The sequence below is a fragment of the Salarias fasciatus genome, chromosome 1 (genome assembly GCF_902148845.1).
Source record: "Salarias fasciatus chromosome 1, fSalaFa1.1, whole genome shotgun sequence".
In the NCBI taxonomy this organism is placed as follows: domain Eukaryota; kingdom Metazoa; phylum Chordata; class Actinopteri; order Blenniiformes; family Blenniidae; genus Salarias; species Salarias fasciatus.
In genome coordinates, this window is record NC_043745.1 from 23,309,325 (window position 1) to 23,328,628 (window position 19,304).

A 19,304-nucleotide genomic window follows, 5' to 3' on the forward strand; every position below is an offset into this window, starting at 1 on the left:
TTTGCAGTGAGGAGACGTTCACTTGCCAGTCTTTGTTGGTTCACAACAACAGAATCTTTAAAAAAGAACTTGTGTTTGATGCAGGATGGCGATTTCTTCAATGGCAGGACAGATGATACATTCAAGAAGCAGACACGGGAGCAGGAAACGTGTCTTTTCAGGTTGCTTGTTAAAACAAGTATCCAGAAAAACCACAAATCCTCTGCAAAATCCCACAAAGACATCTTGTCCTGCTTGACTCATTCTGGTTTCCTGCACCTGCACTCGATGTCAGATGTTTAACTATGAGTGTCAGTCAGCATTTACCTGTGCTACAAGGAGTCTTATGGCACAAAAGATGGCAACATAAAGTGGGTGCAGTCGACAAATGGAGTTTCAGTGAGTAATATACTCACAAGCCAATGAATCACAGTTTTTGCCCTTGTGACAGCATGAATCAACTGTCTGCGCTCACTATATGAATTAATCTGAGAGCCTTTCTGATGCATGTAATGAGTAAAATAGGAACTTATGAACCTGTTTTCTGCTGATGCAAAAGATTATTTAGATAAAGCATATTCCTCAGTGTGGTCATTAACCGTCTGTCTTTGTGCTGGACACCAGATAGTCATACGAAACTGTTGCCTGTTTTTCCACTTGTGCCTCTTTTTCTTTAGGCCATGATTTGTTCAGCAGTGTCGCCGCAGCCTCCACTCTACAGTTGAAACTGATACTGCCGTTGTTGGTGTAGTTTGTTCCGTGCCTCACCCTGCCCAGAAAATCCATTGTACACGCAAAAATGTACAATCACAGTGTGCCGCTGAGGTGTGTCCACTCCCTATATAATACTGTGTGTCTGGGAGTGTGTTAAAGAGAGATCTGGATGTTTGTAATCAGAGGAGTAGATTAGTACCCTCCAGTACATAAGAAGCTCGACAGACATATCATTTTCCCAGCAGGCTCTCATTACAGTATTGCTTCAGTTTAATGGAGCTGCAGCACAATGTGGGTGCAGAAGAAGCCCTTCTCGGCTTTAATGATGCACGGAAAAATAACTCCACCGAGCTAATTTACTGTGTGACACAACATAACGCTGTAAAGATCCCAGCAGTGGGCATTTTCTAGTCACGCACGTGTGCACGAGTAGGCATGAACAGGTCCAATTATTAACCCAAAAATAATTTCTTCTAACATTAATGATTAATCTTGCAGGTAACAAAAAAACAAACACTTTCTCACTGTTAGAGGTCCTCAGGTTTGGCATTATTAACTAATAACAACCTCCAAAAAAAGTCTTTTTTTTTTTTTTCAAATTCTACTGACAGATAACACAGATTTTCTTTCTTTTGAAAGTTCCCGTCATGCATTTCGACACCATCTGGCTCTGTTTTTATTCTTCACTGTGGTTTCTCCTCTTTCTCACAACCTTTTACAGACCCTGCCAGAAAGCTATTCTCAGAGCACATGTCTGAATAGACATGGGCTGTGGTGTTACACAAGTTCTCTCTTTATTGAAGTTGGTCGTTTGCCAGGTGACATCAGTGAGAGCTGCGCAATGCTCTGTAACGTCCCCTTTCTTTTCTTTCTGCCCTCATATATTGACTGAAAAGCATCTATAAAGAAGTGAAATAATTGGTCCCAATGCATTTAGATGCCGAAACATGATTATAATTATATAAACTCACACAAAATATATTTAGATGTACAGTAAGAAAAAAACAAAAGGAGCTTTAAAAGGGTTTTTGAAATTCATATAAAAGCTCTCATAATTAAAGTGTGTTATTGCCAGAGTTGTAAGAAGATGATCCTCTTCTTCATCCCTCACTGCACACTGTTTGCATGCCTGGGCAGTGACTCACCACCAGTGTCCAGAGGTTTGAGTCTGGACCGCCGGGGCCTGCAGGGCCGCCTGCCAACAGCAACTGTTTTGAAAAAAGGGAGTTCTCTTGAACCAGCCGGGAATGACCTTTGACTTACCTTTCATGACTCTTCTCTTTTTAAACTAACCTAGGGAGGCCCTATAATGCCCTTGGCACCCTTCGCTGCCCCCTGATTACCCTCTTTGACCCCACAGATTCTTCTCTGTCTTTTGTCAAACAAACAGCCTCTTTCTACAAGTTGTTGCTAGCTTTACTGATGATTACATCTTCACTTCATCCCCGCAGAGAAGGAGAATCCGTACGAGGATGTTGACCTGAGGCGAAGAAGTTTAGTTCGTAAGTCTTGCCTGTCGGAGAGCAGCAGATTGTGGACCACCATGGACAGGAAGCTGAACTCCCCACCTCAGGTGAGCCTGTTGTGCCTGTCGGGGATCGGCAGCTTCGATGAGTTTTCCTGTAGTGAACACAACAGCTACATTTCCCTGTGAGCTTCCCTGCCTGGGTGTCAGGGCCGGGTCCTGGATAAGATCTTTTAAAGAATCTCTCACCTCATTTGTGCCATGACAGGAAACGGTTTGACATGTTTAGACCTGGTGATATTCACAGAAGGGCCCATCTGGACACACAGCTTCCTCAGTTCAGTGCCGAAGCACTTGTCTCCTGAAAGAGAAGGTGGAACATCTCAGGCATTACTTGTAAAAACAAGTATGATTTAATATTCCTGCAACCACTCCTTTGCCAGCTTGTCCAGAATTTTACCCAAATTACACCTTACTTATGTCAACAAAGTGAAATAGAAAATAAGCAATAATCAGATATGATGTGACTGCATGGTTTGAGAATGTTGTGGGTAAAATCAAAGTTAACCCATTTTGAAGAGCATCATAATATCCAGTCTCTGTTTGAAGAGTGCATACCTAGATAGCTAGGTACAGACTTTTTTCGGGTTGTATTGTTGCATCTAATTATAGATTTAATTATTTAGTGTTTTGCACTGATGTGGCTATCAATGCCTTTCTAGTTAGCAAACTAAATGGCTCGTCAGCTCGGCGACTAAGTAGAAAAGATACAATACAACTACAAGATGACAAAATCAAGATAATATTTAAACTGAGAAGTTAGTGATAGCTATTTTGAGCAAGGGTGATACTTTCTGCACACAGTGGTATTATGTTCTGCGTGCGTCACGGTCATTTTGTTTAGTTAAGGAAAGTTCATTTACTCATTAACTTTGTCTGCTTCTGCCTCCTTTGATATATTACAATTAACATAATAAACATGACTTGGAGGACTTCACTTCTGAAAAGCAAAATTGCAGACGAAGAAAATCAGCACTAGGGAGCCTCTGATGTACGGCACTTTCTGAATACCTTAAGCTTAGCAAGCATTTTTATTCAAGTGAGAAACCACCACTGAGAATGAAAAATATTGTGAACTGAGATAGCTGTATGTAAAGCTGTTTAGCAGTTGATGAAATGTACCAAATGTATATTTTTTTGTTTGTGACTAGTTGCCGTCCAAACCCAGCAGCCAGTCCCTTCGTCTTCCCGGTCCATGCGATCGTAAGAGCCACCGCATGTCCCAGTTGTCGAAGCGCTACAGCCAGGACGAAATGCTGCTTCTCCCCCAGATGGGCGTATCATCGCCGTGCAGCCTGCTGGATGATAGCCTCTGTAGCGCCGGCGATACCCTGGCCTCGCACAGGCACTGGAGGATCCCCAAGGTACACACTGCTAGATCCTACACAAACACCTGCTCTAAGTCCTCGCAGAGCCCCGACTGTGTTCTCTTTCCGTTCCCGCTACGCAGACCGGCTCGGGTTTCTGCTGGGACGGAGTCTAAATCCGAGCAGCTCTGGATCACTTGTAATTCCTCAGTTTGGAAAAAGATGTATATAGGACACAGGACTTTGATGCGTGTAATTACCGTGTGGGTTTTAGGCCTCATGGTGCATTTTCTCAAGAACTATCCCTAAAGCTTTTCAGTTGTGCTTTTTTTCTGACCATTAATGCCAGAGCACAGAATCCCGTGCTGTTACTTTTGGCCAGGTACACTCCTGCTTCCTCTGTACTTAGGATGAAAAGAAACAAGCCACTAGACTCTTCACAGAGGGCTTCCTCTTTCTCTTTCCTCTGTTTACAGCTGGTCCAGAGGATCAACTCCATTTACTGCACTAAACGTGGGAAGAAGAGGCTGAAGAAGCTGTCCATGTCCAATGTTGAGACTGCCTCTCTGAGAGGTAAGGCTTTTCTGTGTTCCCTTTATCCACTTGCCAGATAAGTGAGTAAATATTTGTGTGTCAGCCACCCACATCGTGTTCTCACTGTGTCCTTCTCACGGCATAAACGCGTTTGTGAAAATACCCTCTGATCTGTAAAATCCTTGCTTGCCTGCCTGATATCTACCTCCAGATGACAACAGTGAGAGTGAGAGCGACTCTGACGACAGGTTCAAAGGTGAGTGGCCACAGCTTCCATTGGGAGTGATGAGATTCTGCACTTGTATTCATTCAGAGTTGAGATTTTCGTTCTAGCTGTGAGAATGATCTTCATTTTCCTCTATAGCTCACACCCAGCGGTTGCTGAAGCTGCAGTCCATCCTCCGACGAGCCCCGAGCTACCGAACGCTGGAGCTGCAGCTCATAGAGTGGCAGGAGAGAGAACTCTTCGAGTACTTTGTGGTCGTTTCTCTGAAAAAGAAACCCAGCAAAAACTCCTACTCCCCCGAGGTCACCTATCAATTCCCCAAGGTGACTAAATCATAACAGAGTGTCCTTTTTACATCTCATATAACAAGAGTTCTCCATATCTGTGTTATTTTCTCATGAAGCAAATAGCCAAGAAAACATGTCGAGTATGTCAGTGCCCCTAAATGCTTTGAAGGACCTCTGCAGGATTTCAAGTGTTTTCTTTCAGTAATTACAAATCAGTGTTGAAAGCTTCCCAGTGTTTATCACAGTTTCTTAATTTTCCCAAAATTAGAATTTATAACTTTATAATTGCTGCAGCATACATTATTGCTATTAATACTACTTCTAGCAGAATATGTATGGATCCATTTTTCTTAGATTATTATTAAGATTTATCAGACAAACTGCTTTTTGAAGTATCAAAGCTTGTTTATAGTTAAAAATAATCTGTATTCGTTCATGTCAGCTGGACATGTTTTTATATTTTAAGTTGTTTGGTTCTGTTTACGTGTCCTTTGGGAGACCTGTATCTGTGCCAACCAGGGAAACACTCAGTCTGGTGTTGCTGTCATGGGGACTAAAGAGGCCAAAGGTTTAACCTTGTATGGGGAAAACGTTAGTCTGGTCATTTTTCTGGTCACACAGACATCCATTGGGGTTTTTTTTTATAAAACTGGATGACTGTATTTCCTCTTTTCTCACAGCTGGAGAGACCCACTAAGCAGATGAGAGAGGCCGAGCAGCGGCTCAAAGCCATCCCTCAGTTTTGTTTCCCAGATGCAAAAGACTGGAGTCCCGTCTCAGAGTACAGCAGGTACAGCCGATCCTCCACAAACTCATCAGACTTGTTTGTGACTCAGCTTCTGACTCTGGAAGGTTCCTCCAAAGCCGCTCAGGTTACACATCCTACATACTTGAATTGAGTGGATTTGGCCTTTATGTGTGGAATCAGTGGAGATTTTTGTCATTGTGATGAAGGCGTTGATGCCCAGGATGACACATGCTGTTGGTTGAAAACACTGCTTCTTTGTGATAGTTTTGTTTTTTTCACCTCCATGCTTCATGCCATCATGCAGTGTAAAACATGTCTATTCAAATATGTCTGTTCATATCCAGACATCCAGACCCACTTAAATCTGTTCTGCGGTCTTTATTAAACATGCCTTTTCTTTGTGGCATCGCAAGTGCGACGTGCCAATTTGTAATTGTGTTGATTTTGTTGTGCTTCAATTTGGTTCTGGCTGCAGCGAGACCTTCTCCTTCATGTTGACTGGAGAGGACGGCAGCAGGAGGTTCGGGTACTGCAGACGCCTGCTGGTAAGCCGCTGTTCAGCCGCCCGTCCTCTGCTCTCTTGCTGACACCCCGCTGGGCCCTGTTTGTTGTGACAGACGTTTTTATCCGAGCGTGCAATATGCTTTTCCTGTGGTGCTGTTAATGTGCTGCATGACTGTCCACTCTGGCGGCAGGAAAACATGTGACCTGGGCGTCAGTGTAATAAAATACAGGAAAAATAAATGGAGATTAAAAATGATCACACTTGGCGTTGTAGCAGCTGATCAGCATCAGTGCGAGACCAGGAAATACCTTGAGTAAAATGTTTGTAGGAGAAACATCTGGAATAACAAACATTCAAACCACATGTTTAGGAATTGAGATCACAGTTGCTATAAATATGTAATTTTAGATTTAATTGCAGTAAAATAACAAATCTGCCAGAGTGAATAATCATTCAATAGATCCTATCATGAATTCTATATTATGAAAAGAGACGATGGTGTGAGCATTGAGTTAAAGTCACAAGAATAATAAAATGTAATGCGATTAAAATGATTGAAGCTGAGCCTCAGTTAGGCTTGACTAATTAAACGTAACAATTGTTTCACTGGAAAGGAAAAACCAGAAACCATGAAAAATCCAAACCTTGTCATTTTGAAGCATTTCCTCTCCGTAATGAGGACGCGGAGAGCTTTCAAGTGTTTTCTTCAGCTTCCCGTTTAGCTTGTGGGTAGAGAGTATGTCTGTGTGGGACTCTGTGAATGCGCAGCGAGTTTCGCTCGCCATTTGGCATTTCTGAGTGTGTGCATGTTTCCGCGGCGTGTACGGCCTTCAGATGTTTACTCAGAGCATCTCTCTGACAGCGTGTGTGTTTAACAGCCAGACATCGCCGATCGCTCTCTGACAGACGAAAACAGGGCTGAACGCTGCTGCGTCTGATCCGCTCTGTTGATCTGCGATTCATCTCAATAAAAGCCCATTTAAACAAAGGTAGAGGACGATTTCAGCAGCTCCCCTCCAGTAACTTTGCTTCCTCCCTGCTGTCTAACCAGAAGTTGGCAGTGACTGAGCATTCCTGAGGACTTGAATCAAGCTCCACATAGTTGATTTAATCATCCATTTGGAAAAGCGGAGGAGAAACAAGAGGAGAAAATTGTATACCTAATATGGACAAGTGGATTGGCGTTTGTTGAGTGCTTGTATTCATTTGTGTCTGTGTGTTTAAGTATCTGTGTTTTTGAAGCATATTGCGGTCTGTGAGCACGCTGAGGACAGCAGATATGATCAGGATGAGCAGATAACCCACCTGCGTGTAGGAAGGAGGTCTTCATATCATCAAAGACGAGGAGGACAGATTAGATCAAAGTTTTAAGATTCAGCTTTTAAACAACTTATCTTACTCATCATGAACCCTGGTGTATATATAATATATAAACTATGGGAAATACATGCTTGGCTGATTGAATTTCTTAATAATTATTTTACACACAAGAATAGACAGCAATTTGTTAAAATCTTCTTGTAAATACTGCAACTACAAATGTGAGTATACAGTACATTAAGTAGATGAACAGGAGATGTTTCAGCCTTCACTATGAAATCAGGTTTTTTATACCTGTGCACCGGTGGTTTCAGGTTTCTTCTTCTCATGTGTGTGAATTGAATTTAAACCCAAGATCGGCTTTCAGACTCTGATTCCATAAACTGAGAAAACAGCCATGTAGCTACTAACTGTACACCTACAACACAGTGAAGCTCCAACATTGACTTGTGCAAGCTAAAGTTCTTTTTTGAGTCAAGGAAGAGTTTGGTCTTAAGCTCTTTATATTAAAGTCTTTGCTCTTTATAGTTTGACTCTGCTTCTGTCATTATGTCTCTTACAAGAATTTGGAGTAGCTCTGTTAGTGCTCTAAATGTGCTTCCTAATTGTTTTCATAAAAACATCTGTCAGCATATCTGTCCGTGTCCAATAAATCTGTTCTTTTTTTCCCCTCACAGCCGACAGGGAAAGGGCCTCGTCTTCCAGAGGTGTACTGTGTCATCAGCAGGCTGGGCTGTTTCGACTTGTTCTCTACAGTGAGTTCAGCCTCGTCCTTTAGGCACATGTGTGAATGTTTGCACATATTCACACACATCAGAAAAGCCATCTGCAGCCAGCTAGCTGTGTGCGGCGTTGTAGTTGTGGTGAACCTGTGTCAGAGCTGAACAAAATGACTTTCAGCAGCATGTTTCTGCCATGGATCCCCACCCACCTCATTTTCCAGAGTGATGGTTCCCTTCATTCACGTCTCGCTGGTGTTAACATAGAGCATTGCAGTCACTCTGTTTGACTTTTTCAGCCTTATCTGATTAGTTTATTAATCCAAAGTGAATTAATCCCAGACGGTTGAAAACAAATTGGCTGCTACATTACAGGGAAATGAAATAACACAGAATATTTTAAAGACAGCTTTCATAAACATTTGAGGTGTATAGTCATAATCCTTTGGAGACTAGTTGATCTCTTAAAAAACTGGAAAAGAAACATCTCAAATCTGTATTCCACAGTTACCAGCAAAAACAACTTCATTATGTTGATGAAGCATGATGAAGGTTTTCGCACACTTTGGCATTTAATCGTGAAGTACTTCATTACTGGCGTCAATGTTATCTTTCCAGGAGTGATGAGAGGGAAAGAAATGCCCTGAATCTGTAATAGATTGATTTCTGTCTTGACAAAGCATTTCAAATGTGGATATGTTCGACAGAGGCAGGCAGACAAACACGCCGATGGAGAGAATCAGAGGGCTGATATCATATGACCTTGAAAATGAGCAATTCTCTAATCAGCTTTCCAGACAAGAGGAACACTGGATGAAAACAGGCTGAGAGGAACATGGGGTGGAATTTTCCAGTCAGAAAGCATGGAAATGGATAAATGAGCTATTTTTCAAAAGATAAAATACTTGCTGATCTGGAATTAGTGGCTCAAAGTCACATATGTTCCAATAACTGACATCTTCATCAGGGAGCCAGAAGGACTTTGCGGTGCAGCTGGTATCATAACAAAAGTGTGTTTTTTTCCTCACACATACAGATCCTGGATGAGGTGGAGAGACGGAGAGGGGTCTCAGCGGCCCTGGTCTATCCTTTCATGAGGAGTCTGATGGAGTCCCCCTTTCCTGCACCAGGAAAGATAATTAAAGTGAAGACCTTCCTGCCCGGCGCAGGAAATGAGGTCAGAGCTTCGAGAAAATCCAGACACAACATTTTTCTCTTTGAGAAAAAAAAAAGAAAGAAATAAGAAGATTCAGTGAGTCTAGAGGTGCTCAGTGGATTAATGTTTCTCTCCTGTGGACACTCAGGTCATTGAGCTGCGGCGGCCCACCGACTCCAGACTGGAGCACGTGGACTTTGACAGCCTTTTCAGATGCCTCAGCGTGCGGCAGGTGATACGCGTCTTCGCCTCGCTGCTGCTGGAGCGGCGAGTCATCTTTGTGGCTGACAAACTCAGGTTAGGTTCTACCAGTGATTCTTTACTATTTTTATTTTCTCTGAAATTACATCATGTGGTGAGCAACAGCAAAATACAGTTTTGGCAGTTAGTGCTTATAAACAGTCACTGGGTTGATTCATTCTGTCTCCTCTTTATCTTTTTTTTTTTTATTATTATTTTACTCTTTTGGCTCTAACTTTCACTTTGATGATGCATTCACAGGCCACAGGCGTTGTGGTTAGCTTTGTCTGTGTCTGCCCCATGACAGACTGGACATTACAAGCTGGGATTGGCTCAAGGCCCCTCCTGACACGAAGTAGTAGAAAAGAAGGATGGAGGGAAGGATGCAGTCTGTGTGCCAGGCAGTAGTAAAAGCTGAGAATCATTTGAAGAGTTTGTCATAATTCATAAATGACTGTGGCAGATTGAAGCACCGGGTGTAACAGAGGGATAAAGTGAGTTTGAAAATGGATGGAAATCATGAACAGAATAACAAGGATGATAAATATTATGTTGTATAGACGGTGGGATAACAGGACTCCAGTGGTCATGTTTTGCTTTCCGTGCCATCTGTCTTTTATCAAACAGAGAAGTAGTTTGGAATAATAAACACGTGCCGATTGAAATTATTTTAGGCTGATGAGAGAATACACCTCACACATAACAGCCGCACTGTGTTGAAGTTTTATCAGGTGCTTCATGCAGAGGTGGTTGAATTTGACTTTTGCTGCTAATTGGTCTCTGAAAGTCAAGCAAGAGGTCACTCAGTCAGATGCCAGTTTAGATACCGGCAGGAAAGTGGGTCAGTGCAGCGAGAGTCACTTCCAGAGTAGAACTGGGTGGCGGTGATAAGATGTGAGGAGTCTCCAAGGGCTCTGTGTCCCAGTCTGTCCTCTTTCTGCAGAAAGCACAGGGGTACTTTTAGAGCATTAGGAGCGAGGGTGGAGTGGGAGAAGAGGAGGAGTAATCTCTCCATGTATCTGAGCCCAGTTTAAACAAACATCAGTGGGGGCAGTGACTGTGAGGGGAAGGAATGTACTTCCTGTGTGCGCGACTCTGCCCTCTGTGATCCGTGGCTCGACTGTCACCGATTGACTTATGATGCCACGTTCACTCCCTACACATGAGCGACCTCGCTCTCAGTCCCTGGAGAAAATTTGTCCGATCCGCTCATTACCCAAGGTGATAACATCAAGGAGTCACTGGGTGGAAACAGGCCACAATCTGGCCATGTAATACAATATACGATGAAATTCAAGGCTGTGCAGTGGTGTGGTGGTTAAAACTCATCACGAGGATCTCTGGTTTGACACCCTGTCGATGTTCTTCCTGTGCGTTTGTGAGCTCTCTCTGTTTTCTGTGGGTTTGTCCAGTGATGGACTGGCTATCTGTTCTCAGTGTGAACTGCCTTCACAAGTTGGTTAATAAACAGGATGGAAATTCAAATCCAATATGAGCAGGATGACTGACTATCAAAGTGTGAACAAAACACCACTGCTGCCGGTTGGAGTCTGAATAATTTGATTAAAAAAAAAAAAAAAAAAAAAAAAAGATTTATGAATAACCATAGTAAGGTGAATTTTTGAGTAATTTTGAAAACATATTAGTGAAGAATGAATTCATTTTTTATCACACAGCAAAGAAAACTCCAGGAACAGTTAAATCACCTTTGCACAGCCTGCTTGAGAAAATAAAAGTTTTAATTTGCCTTAATTTTTTTTCTATTATAAGAGTAGAATGAGCTTTTTTTTTTTCATTCTGCCTCTCGACTGGCTTCAGAGGTTTTATCACAGGTCAATTGTGTCTTTGTGGACTTGAAATAAGTAACTCTGCATTTCTTTGACACCAGTGCTTTTTATTTTATCATTTTACCTCTCAAATAGGAACTCTGGATTTATTAATGAAATGTCATTTTTGTCTTAGAATAGAATAGAATAGCAAGCAACAAGTTACTATGAAATTACTGGGGCTTAAAGATGCCCAGGCAGCCAATTATAGCGCTCCGTCTTGTGATCTTTGCTACGTATGTTTACTGTGAAAAGACAATAAAGGGTCTTTCTGAAATCTTTACACTAAAAGATTTAATAAAGCGTGAAGTTTGCCTAAAGGTTTTAATCAGTAAATTAAGATTTACATTTTGCTTTTATAAATGATATTTATTGATAATCACACCGCAGCTTCAAGAAAAGTAATAACAAATGAAATGTTTTCCTCCGAGTGATTCATGTTTCAATTCATTCACTAAAAGGAAAAAAAAATTACACAAATCCTGAGGTGTTTTTTTTTTTTAAAAAGTGCGGTTTGCATTTTGAATTTCAGTGATGTATCACTCAGTGGTGAAAAGGTGAGGCGAGAAATTATGAGAAAGGTTTGATTCCATGCTGTGCTCTCAGGCCTTTCTCTGCAATTTTACCATCTTCTCTCATCGTGTATCTATTTTCTCCCACAGTCCAAAAACATGTATTTGAGGCAAAGTTATTTAATATTTCAATATGAAAATCTTATTACAGAAATGCAAAATAATCTCCCTGACTCCCTGAATGGAAGACTAATTTAATACTGTGCATATGTGTGGATTTTAAAGTGAATGCATGCATGCAGTTCTCCCAAGGATCAGAATCTCTGAAAAACAGTGACAGCACTTCACTGCAGCATTAATGACTTCTGTGATAAAAGAGCTTCTCTCTTCTGGAGCTCTGGCTCACAAACCACTCCCAGAAATACCTCGGCTGCAAAGCATGATGTATGTTTCTTTCCTCCGAAATGTAAATCCAACACATGCAGAAACAGAAGAAAAGCCATTTTAGGCAGTAGTTACATTTGCTTCTATTGTTATACTACAAGCACATCAAACTCTGTCACAGAGATAATTTCTTTTTGAAGATATTTTACGATCTGATACCTGCAAAAACACGTTTGAAACCTAATTGGATGAAGTCATCATTAACTGTCACTCTGTGAGTGTTTAAGCTGACTGACTGACAGATGCTGAATGGGTTTTGTCAGTGCTGCAGACGTGTAAACAGTCTGCCTGTCCTCAGGCAAGAGTTAAGAAGGGTTTGTTTGTACATCTGGCTTTATCTCTAACCATTACTGCTACAGCAAAGGTGTTGGCGCATCTTAGATCTAAATGTCTTTTCCTAATTTGACTCAATTGATAAGATAAGGGTTATTGACAATTCATGCCTCTGTGTTCATGAAGTTCCAAAAAGGCACTTGGAGCCTGTCCCACTTGAGTTTGTGTGAAGGCATACTTCCTAGACTAGATGTCAGTCGGTCACAGGGCAAACACAGAGACAGACAGCCACACACACTCATGTTTACATCTATGTTCAATTTAGAGTCACTAATTAACCTTAAACTCACACTATTGTGAAAAACAGAGTACACAGAGAAAAGCCAAAGACCTAGAGGGAAAGCATTCAAACGCCAAGGCCCCAAAACCAGACTCAAACCAGGGGTCTTCTTTCTATGAGACCACTGTAATAACTGCTGTGCAGCCAGCCAGTGTATGTAATAAACATGGGAGCCTGAATGTTTGAGTGTCACATGCGGTGTTTTCAGTTGGTCGACCACCACATGCTGCGCCACCACGCTGCAGCCCATGGATATCACACTGAGGCAGCGCAGAAGAGCAGAAAAGAATCCAGTGAAATATAAGATCCCTGTGTTCGGGAGGAAAGAGTAAAAAGGGAGGCGACCTTAGAGGAAAACTAAACAATGGCTGGAAGCTTTTCTCAGTCATGGTGAATTAATCAAGCTCACTTTCCTGTGGTACCGTCGGCTGCTTGGGTTTCTTCACAGACCTACGCCAGTGTCTCCTTGTGGTTGAATGACATGATAAAAGAGAGCAATCTATAAGGTACTGGTGTTGTGTTTGGGCGTCCTGTCCTGCTTTTTCCCAGAGTGAGTTACTCTTTTCCAGCTGCAGTTCTACAGTCGATGATGATTGCAATCCTCAGACGTGTAGAATCATTGCCGCTGTTTCAGGCTCTCTCTCATCAAACCGTGTGGTCGCAGTCGTTTCATACAGTCCTCTGTTATTCTCAAAAAAACTTTCTCTCCTTGCTCCGCAGGGCTGATACGAAGCCAAAACCACTTTTTAACAACTCAACCAGTTTCCCATGTGGTATTTAACTCAGAGCTGGAATGAAATGGACACAGTGTAAACATGTGAACTGAATCTGTTTTTTAAGAAAGATGTGGCCATTACCAGAGCCTGACCAGCTGATTTTTGCATCAGTGTCACTCTCATGAACATTCACACCCATACGCTCATGCACTCCCACAAAGGCGCACATACACAACACCTGTGCACATTTGTTTTCGTTGTAGACACCCTCAAACTCAGACATTATTTTGCTTTTAATAGGAACATGCGTATAGTTTTCCATTGGGGAACCATTTCTCACTGTGAAATGCTTCTGCTGTTCAGCAGAGAACCAGTGGCTGGAGATCCTTGTAGACAGGAAGTGAGGGAAAACCATTTGGGGGCTGAGGGAGTAAGCATAGAAGAGGATAAAAATACACCATGCGCAGCCTTCTGGAGAAATCCTATACATCATTATATACTTTGCTGTCACTTCATATGATTTCTATCTATTATTTTGAGCTTGGGAAGTGTTGCAAAGTTGAAAAACGGCTTTGTGGAGCTTTACAGCACAGCTGGTGTCTGAAAGCTGTGGCTCAGCTCGATTTTAGTCTTGTTCGCTTTGTCCTTTTTGTCAGCGCAGTCATTCTGAGGAACGCTAGGCCTGGCCGACACGGTGCAGAGCTGCAGAGCACGTGATTCTACTGGCTTTTGTCCCACCCCTCCTTCTCTCTCAAATGCTGAAATCTGCCCTCCTTCTCTGGGTTTCATGGACTAAGCCTCCCGATCCCATGTTTCCTGGAGTATCTGCCAGTTTGGCCTCACACACTTTAAACTGGTCCTGGCACACTACGAGAACTAATATGTCAGGATTAACTCTCCAACCTCAGCGCTCCACACAGACTTCTCCTCTGCACAGCTGGATCTTCCTTTTCCTGAGAGGAAAATCGTGAATTTAAATTACTGTGTGTAATCAAATTGAAATTAATCAAATTAATTTTAGTTTACGCTTGCATGGTTTCGTTTATTTATGGGAAAATGGAATTAAACATTTTAGCAGATGCTCATGTCTTACAAAATCTGTTTTACTTCCCAACTAATGACTTGTATCTTTTAATTTCACTTAATTTGTAAATTTGCAATTGCAGATATTTGGTGTTACAGTTACTAACTTAAACTTAGTGAAAGATTTAGATGTGGACAAACTTACTGCTATCCAGTAGAGCAACAATGAACACTTCAAAAGCCACATGACAAAAAACCAGCATACAGCATCTTCCAATCTGGAGCAACCACACTGTATTTATCTTCACCCACAAACATTAAAGGAAGTATCCTTAGGCGTATGTGATCTTTTGTTCCTTAAAATGTCTTTTTAATGTCCCAAACTCACCATTTCACCATCATCATCATGCAATATTCTTTTCAACATCTGTTTTTTTTCTTCAGACCTGTGTGTGCTTGACGCTTTACTCTGGATGAAATGGGAATGTCCCTCTGTCTTTCCAGACTTGAGTGGCAACCTCTGGTAGTGTGGCGTGTTTTCATTGTAAGTTCATTTTCTCCCAGGAGTGTGCGGTTAGGGAATGAGTGTAATTGATCCTTCTGGTATCAGTGGTGTGTTGAACCACGTGTGGCCTGTGGCAAAGTTTTTTTTTTTCTTCCTGAAATCTGTGCCCCGTCACTCCCTGTTGGAACTCGTCAGACCCAGGAGACGGGATCTGTTAGGAATTATCAGCCCCTCCTCAGGCAAATGGAAATCAGACTGGTCAAAGTAAAGCTGCAAGTGCTTCATGTTGAGAGCGGAGTGGAAAAGCCCTGAGAGGACTGATGGCTGCGGCTGCCGCAGCATTCGGGATTCGCTGGCGTAATTCTGTTTCACCCTGTCAAGGGAACGCATTTTAATCCTGACAATTTCACTCTTGCGAAGTTCAAATGAAAAGACCTGTGGCGAATACATCGTCCACTTGATTACTGTGAAATAAGTTGTGGTAGTTTGTCAGATTCCTTGTATGTTGCTCCAGCCTTTCGAAAAAAAAGGTCAACCTGATTGAGATCACATAGAAAACAGGAACTTCTGTTAGCTTAAATGGTCTTTTTCCAGTTCATGACAGCAACCACAGCTAAACATGTCTCACTAATAGTGCACATGCATCTCAAGAAGGACAGCAGTACATACCACGTTTTGATCCCTGGTCTTGTTCTCGATCCATACTGATTTAGTGGTCTTTTGTCAGTATGTGAGTGTGATTAGACCCACAGTTTATTTTCACTCTCTTTGTGTGTACATGGACTGAATAGTATGTAGAAGACAGAGGGGAGGAGGGTCAGCCACTGTCAACAAGCGACGGATCGTGAGAAAGACGGGCTGCTATTTGTGATCTTGATGTTATACCGCAGCTGTCGGAGTTAAACCGAAGTGCTGCTTTTTTGTATTGCGTCAACAAGCTTCCAGCTTAACTACAGCAACATGTCAGAGTCACGCCACCCCTGCAGGCACACTGGAGCAATATCACAATAATGCATTTTTGAATGGGGCTTACTCTTGCTCATTGTGGTATGTGTATTAAGTCGAGCTGAACTCTGTGTGGGAGAATAGCAGGAGCAATAAAACTGGCCGTTTTTCATTCCAGAACTGTTTTTGACATAGGATCGTTGAGTAGTTTTTCTCTTGTATTTGTGTAAACGATGATGAGATAGCTGAGAATAGATGAGCCGCAGAAAGACCAGAGAGCCAAAGTACAGGGTTCTTGGCTGGGCTTTTATGCCTCATATAAAAGTATCAGTTTCAGGACCAAAGAGGAACAAATTGTTATTTTACATGGGAAAAGAGTTGAGAAATAGAAGTACACAGTTTGGGATTCATGAGTAATGATAATAAAGCAGTGTGACTGGAACATGCAGGAAAATATTTGACCATACAACCCATCAGACACCTTTTATCCCGGCATGTTTTCTCCATGTTGGGTCTAATCTGGTGTGGCTTATGCAGACTATTGGAGGGTAAACTGATGTCTCCTTCCGTCCTCAGCACCCTGTCCAGCTGCATGCTTGCTGTGGTGGCGCTGCTCTACCCCTTCTCCTGGCAACACACCTTCATCCCCGTCCTGCCGGCGTCCATGCTGGATATCGTCTGCTGTCCCACTCCCTTTCTGGTGGGGCTGCTCTCCAGCTCTCTGCCTAAACTCAAAGAGCTGCCTATAGAAGAGGTGAGTGATGTCTCTGCCTCTATGCTGGGTTCAGTCATTCAGCTGATGTGTCGTTCTTTATCAAGCTCTCACTGATTACTTTGTCCCAGGATTTCTTTGATTGAATCCTGTCTCCTATATAATAATGTGTCAAGTGATAAATTATAACAATGCCAATTTCAAGTGATTACAGTATAAACTGGTTGTTGCTGTTTTTTTTTTTTTTTTTACATCATCTGCTTCCTATGCTATTTATAGGGGTAGATAAAAAAACAGCAAGACTTCCAAATGAAGAAAACTGTTGTATATTTTCAGCATTTTAGGCTAATGGATGATTCTAATATTGCTCTTAGCTGTGAATGTGTGTCATTGATGTGATTGGCTGGTCCAGCTCCTCATGACCCTGAGTTAGATGAAGAGCTTCTGAGATGGTTAGACTGGATACAGTAAGGTAATCTTACATGTAAATATTACGTTTAAGAATAATGACATTTAAGAAAAATTTTGCATATAAGAATAATGTGGTGCAGTACAGACACACACACACACACACACACACACACACACACACACACACACACACACACACACACACACACACACACACTCACACTCACACTCACACTCACACACAGCTGATAAATCTCAGTCCTGCTTCTGATTCTGTTTCTGGCCTACAATCCAGATTTTGGCAGAAGAGGCCCGGTGAAGTCATGCTCCTAATTAGTTAGATAAACATTAAGCGTGCACCTGGTCTGCTCACAGACATGATAAAAGCCCTGGTCTCTGCTCAGCATTCGCTCTGTCTTTCTTAATCTGTCCGAGTGATTTCTGTGAGAAGACACTGTCGGTGACAATCAACCCCAGCCTGTTAACAGGCTGTCAACATCGTCTACTGTCTGTTTACTTCGCTTATCCTGTGACAACATGAAAACTTCAACTGAAACAACAATGTCCTTTTACTCAGGTTTTTTTTTTTTTCCAATTCGTTGATGTTGACCTAAAGCCTAATTATTGATTTTATTTTGCTAAATTACCTGCTTCTTTTGTCTTCTCTCAGGCCTTGATGGTCGACCTGGGAACTGACCGCTTCATCCGACAGGTTCGTATTCATGCTTTGTGAAATAAAGGAAAAACTGACACCAGAGGTGTAAAAACAGTCCATCAGATGGGAATGGGTAAAAGTTCTTAGTATGCGTAAACTAAATCACTGACTAAATGGTGACACCTGCGATGGCCAACTTTATGGCCATAATCTTCCCGTCTCATGATTTTCTTGACATCATGAATAAATTCTAAAAACTGAAAACACCAACTATTAGACAATTGTTCAAAGCTGTTTGCACCAACTAAAGTCAGCAAACACTACTCTCAACACTAAACCTCGAGTGTGTGAAGCCGAGTGAGTGTAACTTCTCCTCTCAGAAGTTACACCGCTTCGCTCGCAGCGTTTTGTAAAACATGCGGCTCTCTACTGTAAACCCAAGCCTTTGAAAGCTACTCTCCAATCACCGTTGTTTATCGCCGGTGACTGCAGCGTTTTCAACTGTTTACAGATGGACGACGAGGCCTCGCTGTTGCCGCGGAAACTTCAGGCGGCTCTGGAGCAAGCTCTGGAGCAGAGGAACGACATAATCAATCAGGACTCCGACAGCGAGTCCGACGAAGGTGAGCAAGAGACAGATCATCGCCTAGTGACGCCACAGAAGCTAATCACAGCCGCGGCGTGTAGAGCAAGACATTCTGTCTGCGCTCGGGTGAAACTCTGACGTCTCCTGCGCAGATGTGACAGTGAGTCACTGCTGCTCGCTTTAAAAAGCAGAGATAACAGGAACTGTGTGAATCCGAGTCCTGCACTTTGAGCCGCCTGAGGTTAAACAGTGTTCCCTTTCATAGCGCGGGAGATGATTGATTGGCAGCCTCCCATATGGTCTAGCGGTTAGGATTCCTGGTTTTCACCCAGGCGGCCCGGGTTCGACTCCCGGTATGGGAATGAGTGTTTTTGTGCGGGTCCTCAAGAGATCAGGGAAGGGCTCAGTTTAGACGCAGTCGTAGGTGCTGGACAGAATCGAGACTTTGCCCTTTGAAACACATTAACGGAGAGAGGGCTTCTGAGAAAGACAAACCTTTTTCTTTTCCCACTATCTGCTGATTAAACCAGTAGTGTTTGTGGGTGTTTTTTTTTTTTGCATCTGCTGAAGTCAGTCACCACCTGTTCTCACTAATGTGCCAACCAGAGCAACACACTTGTGCAACACAGTGAACAATCTCTTAGTTTCACAGAGATCAAATCAGGACTTTCTATCTGTTCTGCTGACAAGTCAAAACAAATTCAACAGAATCAGGAAGTGGAGCACTGGCTTGCAGTTACGGTTTGGGTTGGGTTAGTTCTGTAATGCTGTGATTTTAGTTTGGCAGACACTTTTTTCCGGTTGCAATTTAGACTCTGTTCTGTTCCTTTGTTTTTTTCAAGCCAACTCCATCAGTTTTTGAGCCTTTTCTTTGTTGACGGTTTCCTTGTGAGTCTTCTTACATATTTCTTTTTATATTCACATGAAATCATAAGCATTGAACATTCAGCTGTTCTTCTGTGGTCAGTAATTTTTATTTGTGAATGAATTGTTTCAGAAACATCTGAGAAACTCTCATGTGGTTTTAGGTGTTGAACCAAACATCACAGCTGCTTCATGTGCCATATCCGATTGATCTGGTTTTGTGACGTTTACA

At 42.3% G+C, this 19,304-nt stretch overlaps 1 protein-coding gene and 1 non-coding gene across 3 annotated transcripts in view; both read left to right on the plus strand.

The window, feature by feature from the left end:
• dennd2b (DENN domain containing 2B) overlaps positions 1–19,304 on the plus strand; it is a 47,887-nt gene that overhangs the window by 25,646 nt on the left and 2,937 nt on the right. For both annotated transcript variants that reach the window (XM_030090951.1, XM_030090943.1), the window contains exons 5-17: positions 2,145–2,266; positions 3,370–3,582; positions 4,002–4,098; positions 4,271–4,315; positions 4,424–4,608; positions 5,253–5,362; positions 5,796–5,865; positions 7,823–7,900; positions 8,901–9,041; positions 9,169–9,317; positions 16,421–16,598; positions 17,638–17,679; positions 18,134–18,245. In XM_030090951.1, the coding sequence (XP_029946811.1) occupies positions 2,145–2,266; positions 3,370–3,582; positions 4,002–4,098; positions 4,271–4,315; positions 4,424–4,608; positions 5,253–5,362; positions 5,796–5,865; positions 7,823–7,900; positions 8,901–9,041; positions 9,169–9,317; positions 16,421–16,598; positions 17,638–17,679; positions 18,134–18,245 (1,542 nt within the window). The remainder of the gene's footprint in view (positions 1–2,144; positions 2,267–3,369; positions 3,583–4,001; positions 4,099–4,270; positions 4,316–4,423; positions 4,609–5,252; positions 5,363–5,795; positions 5,866–7,822; positions 7,901–8,900; positions 9,042–9,168; positions 9,318–16,420; positions 16,599–17,637; positions 17,680–18,133; positions 18,246–19,304) is intronic.
• trnae-uuc (transfer RNA glutamic acid (anticodon UUC)) lies at positions 18,499–18,570 on the plus strand. The gene has a single exon. It is a non-coding gene; the product is annotated as a tRNA-Glu (tRNA).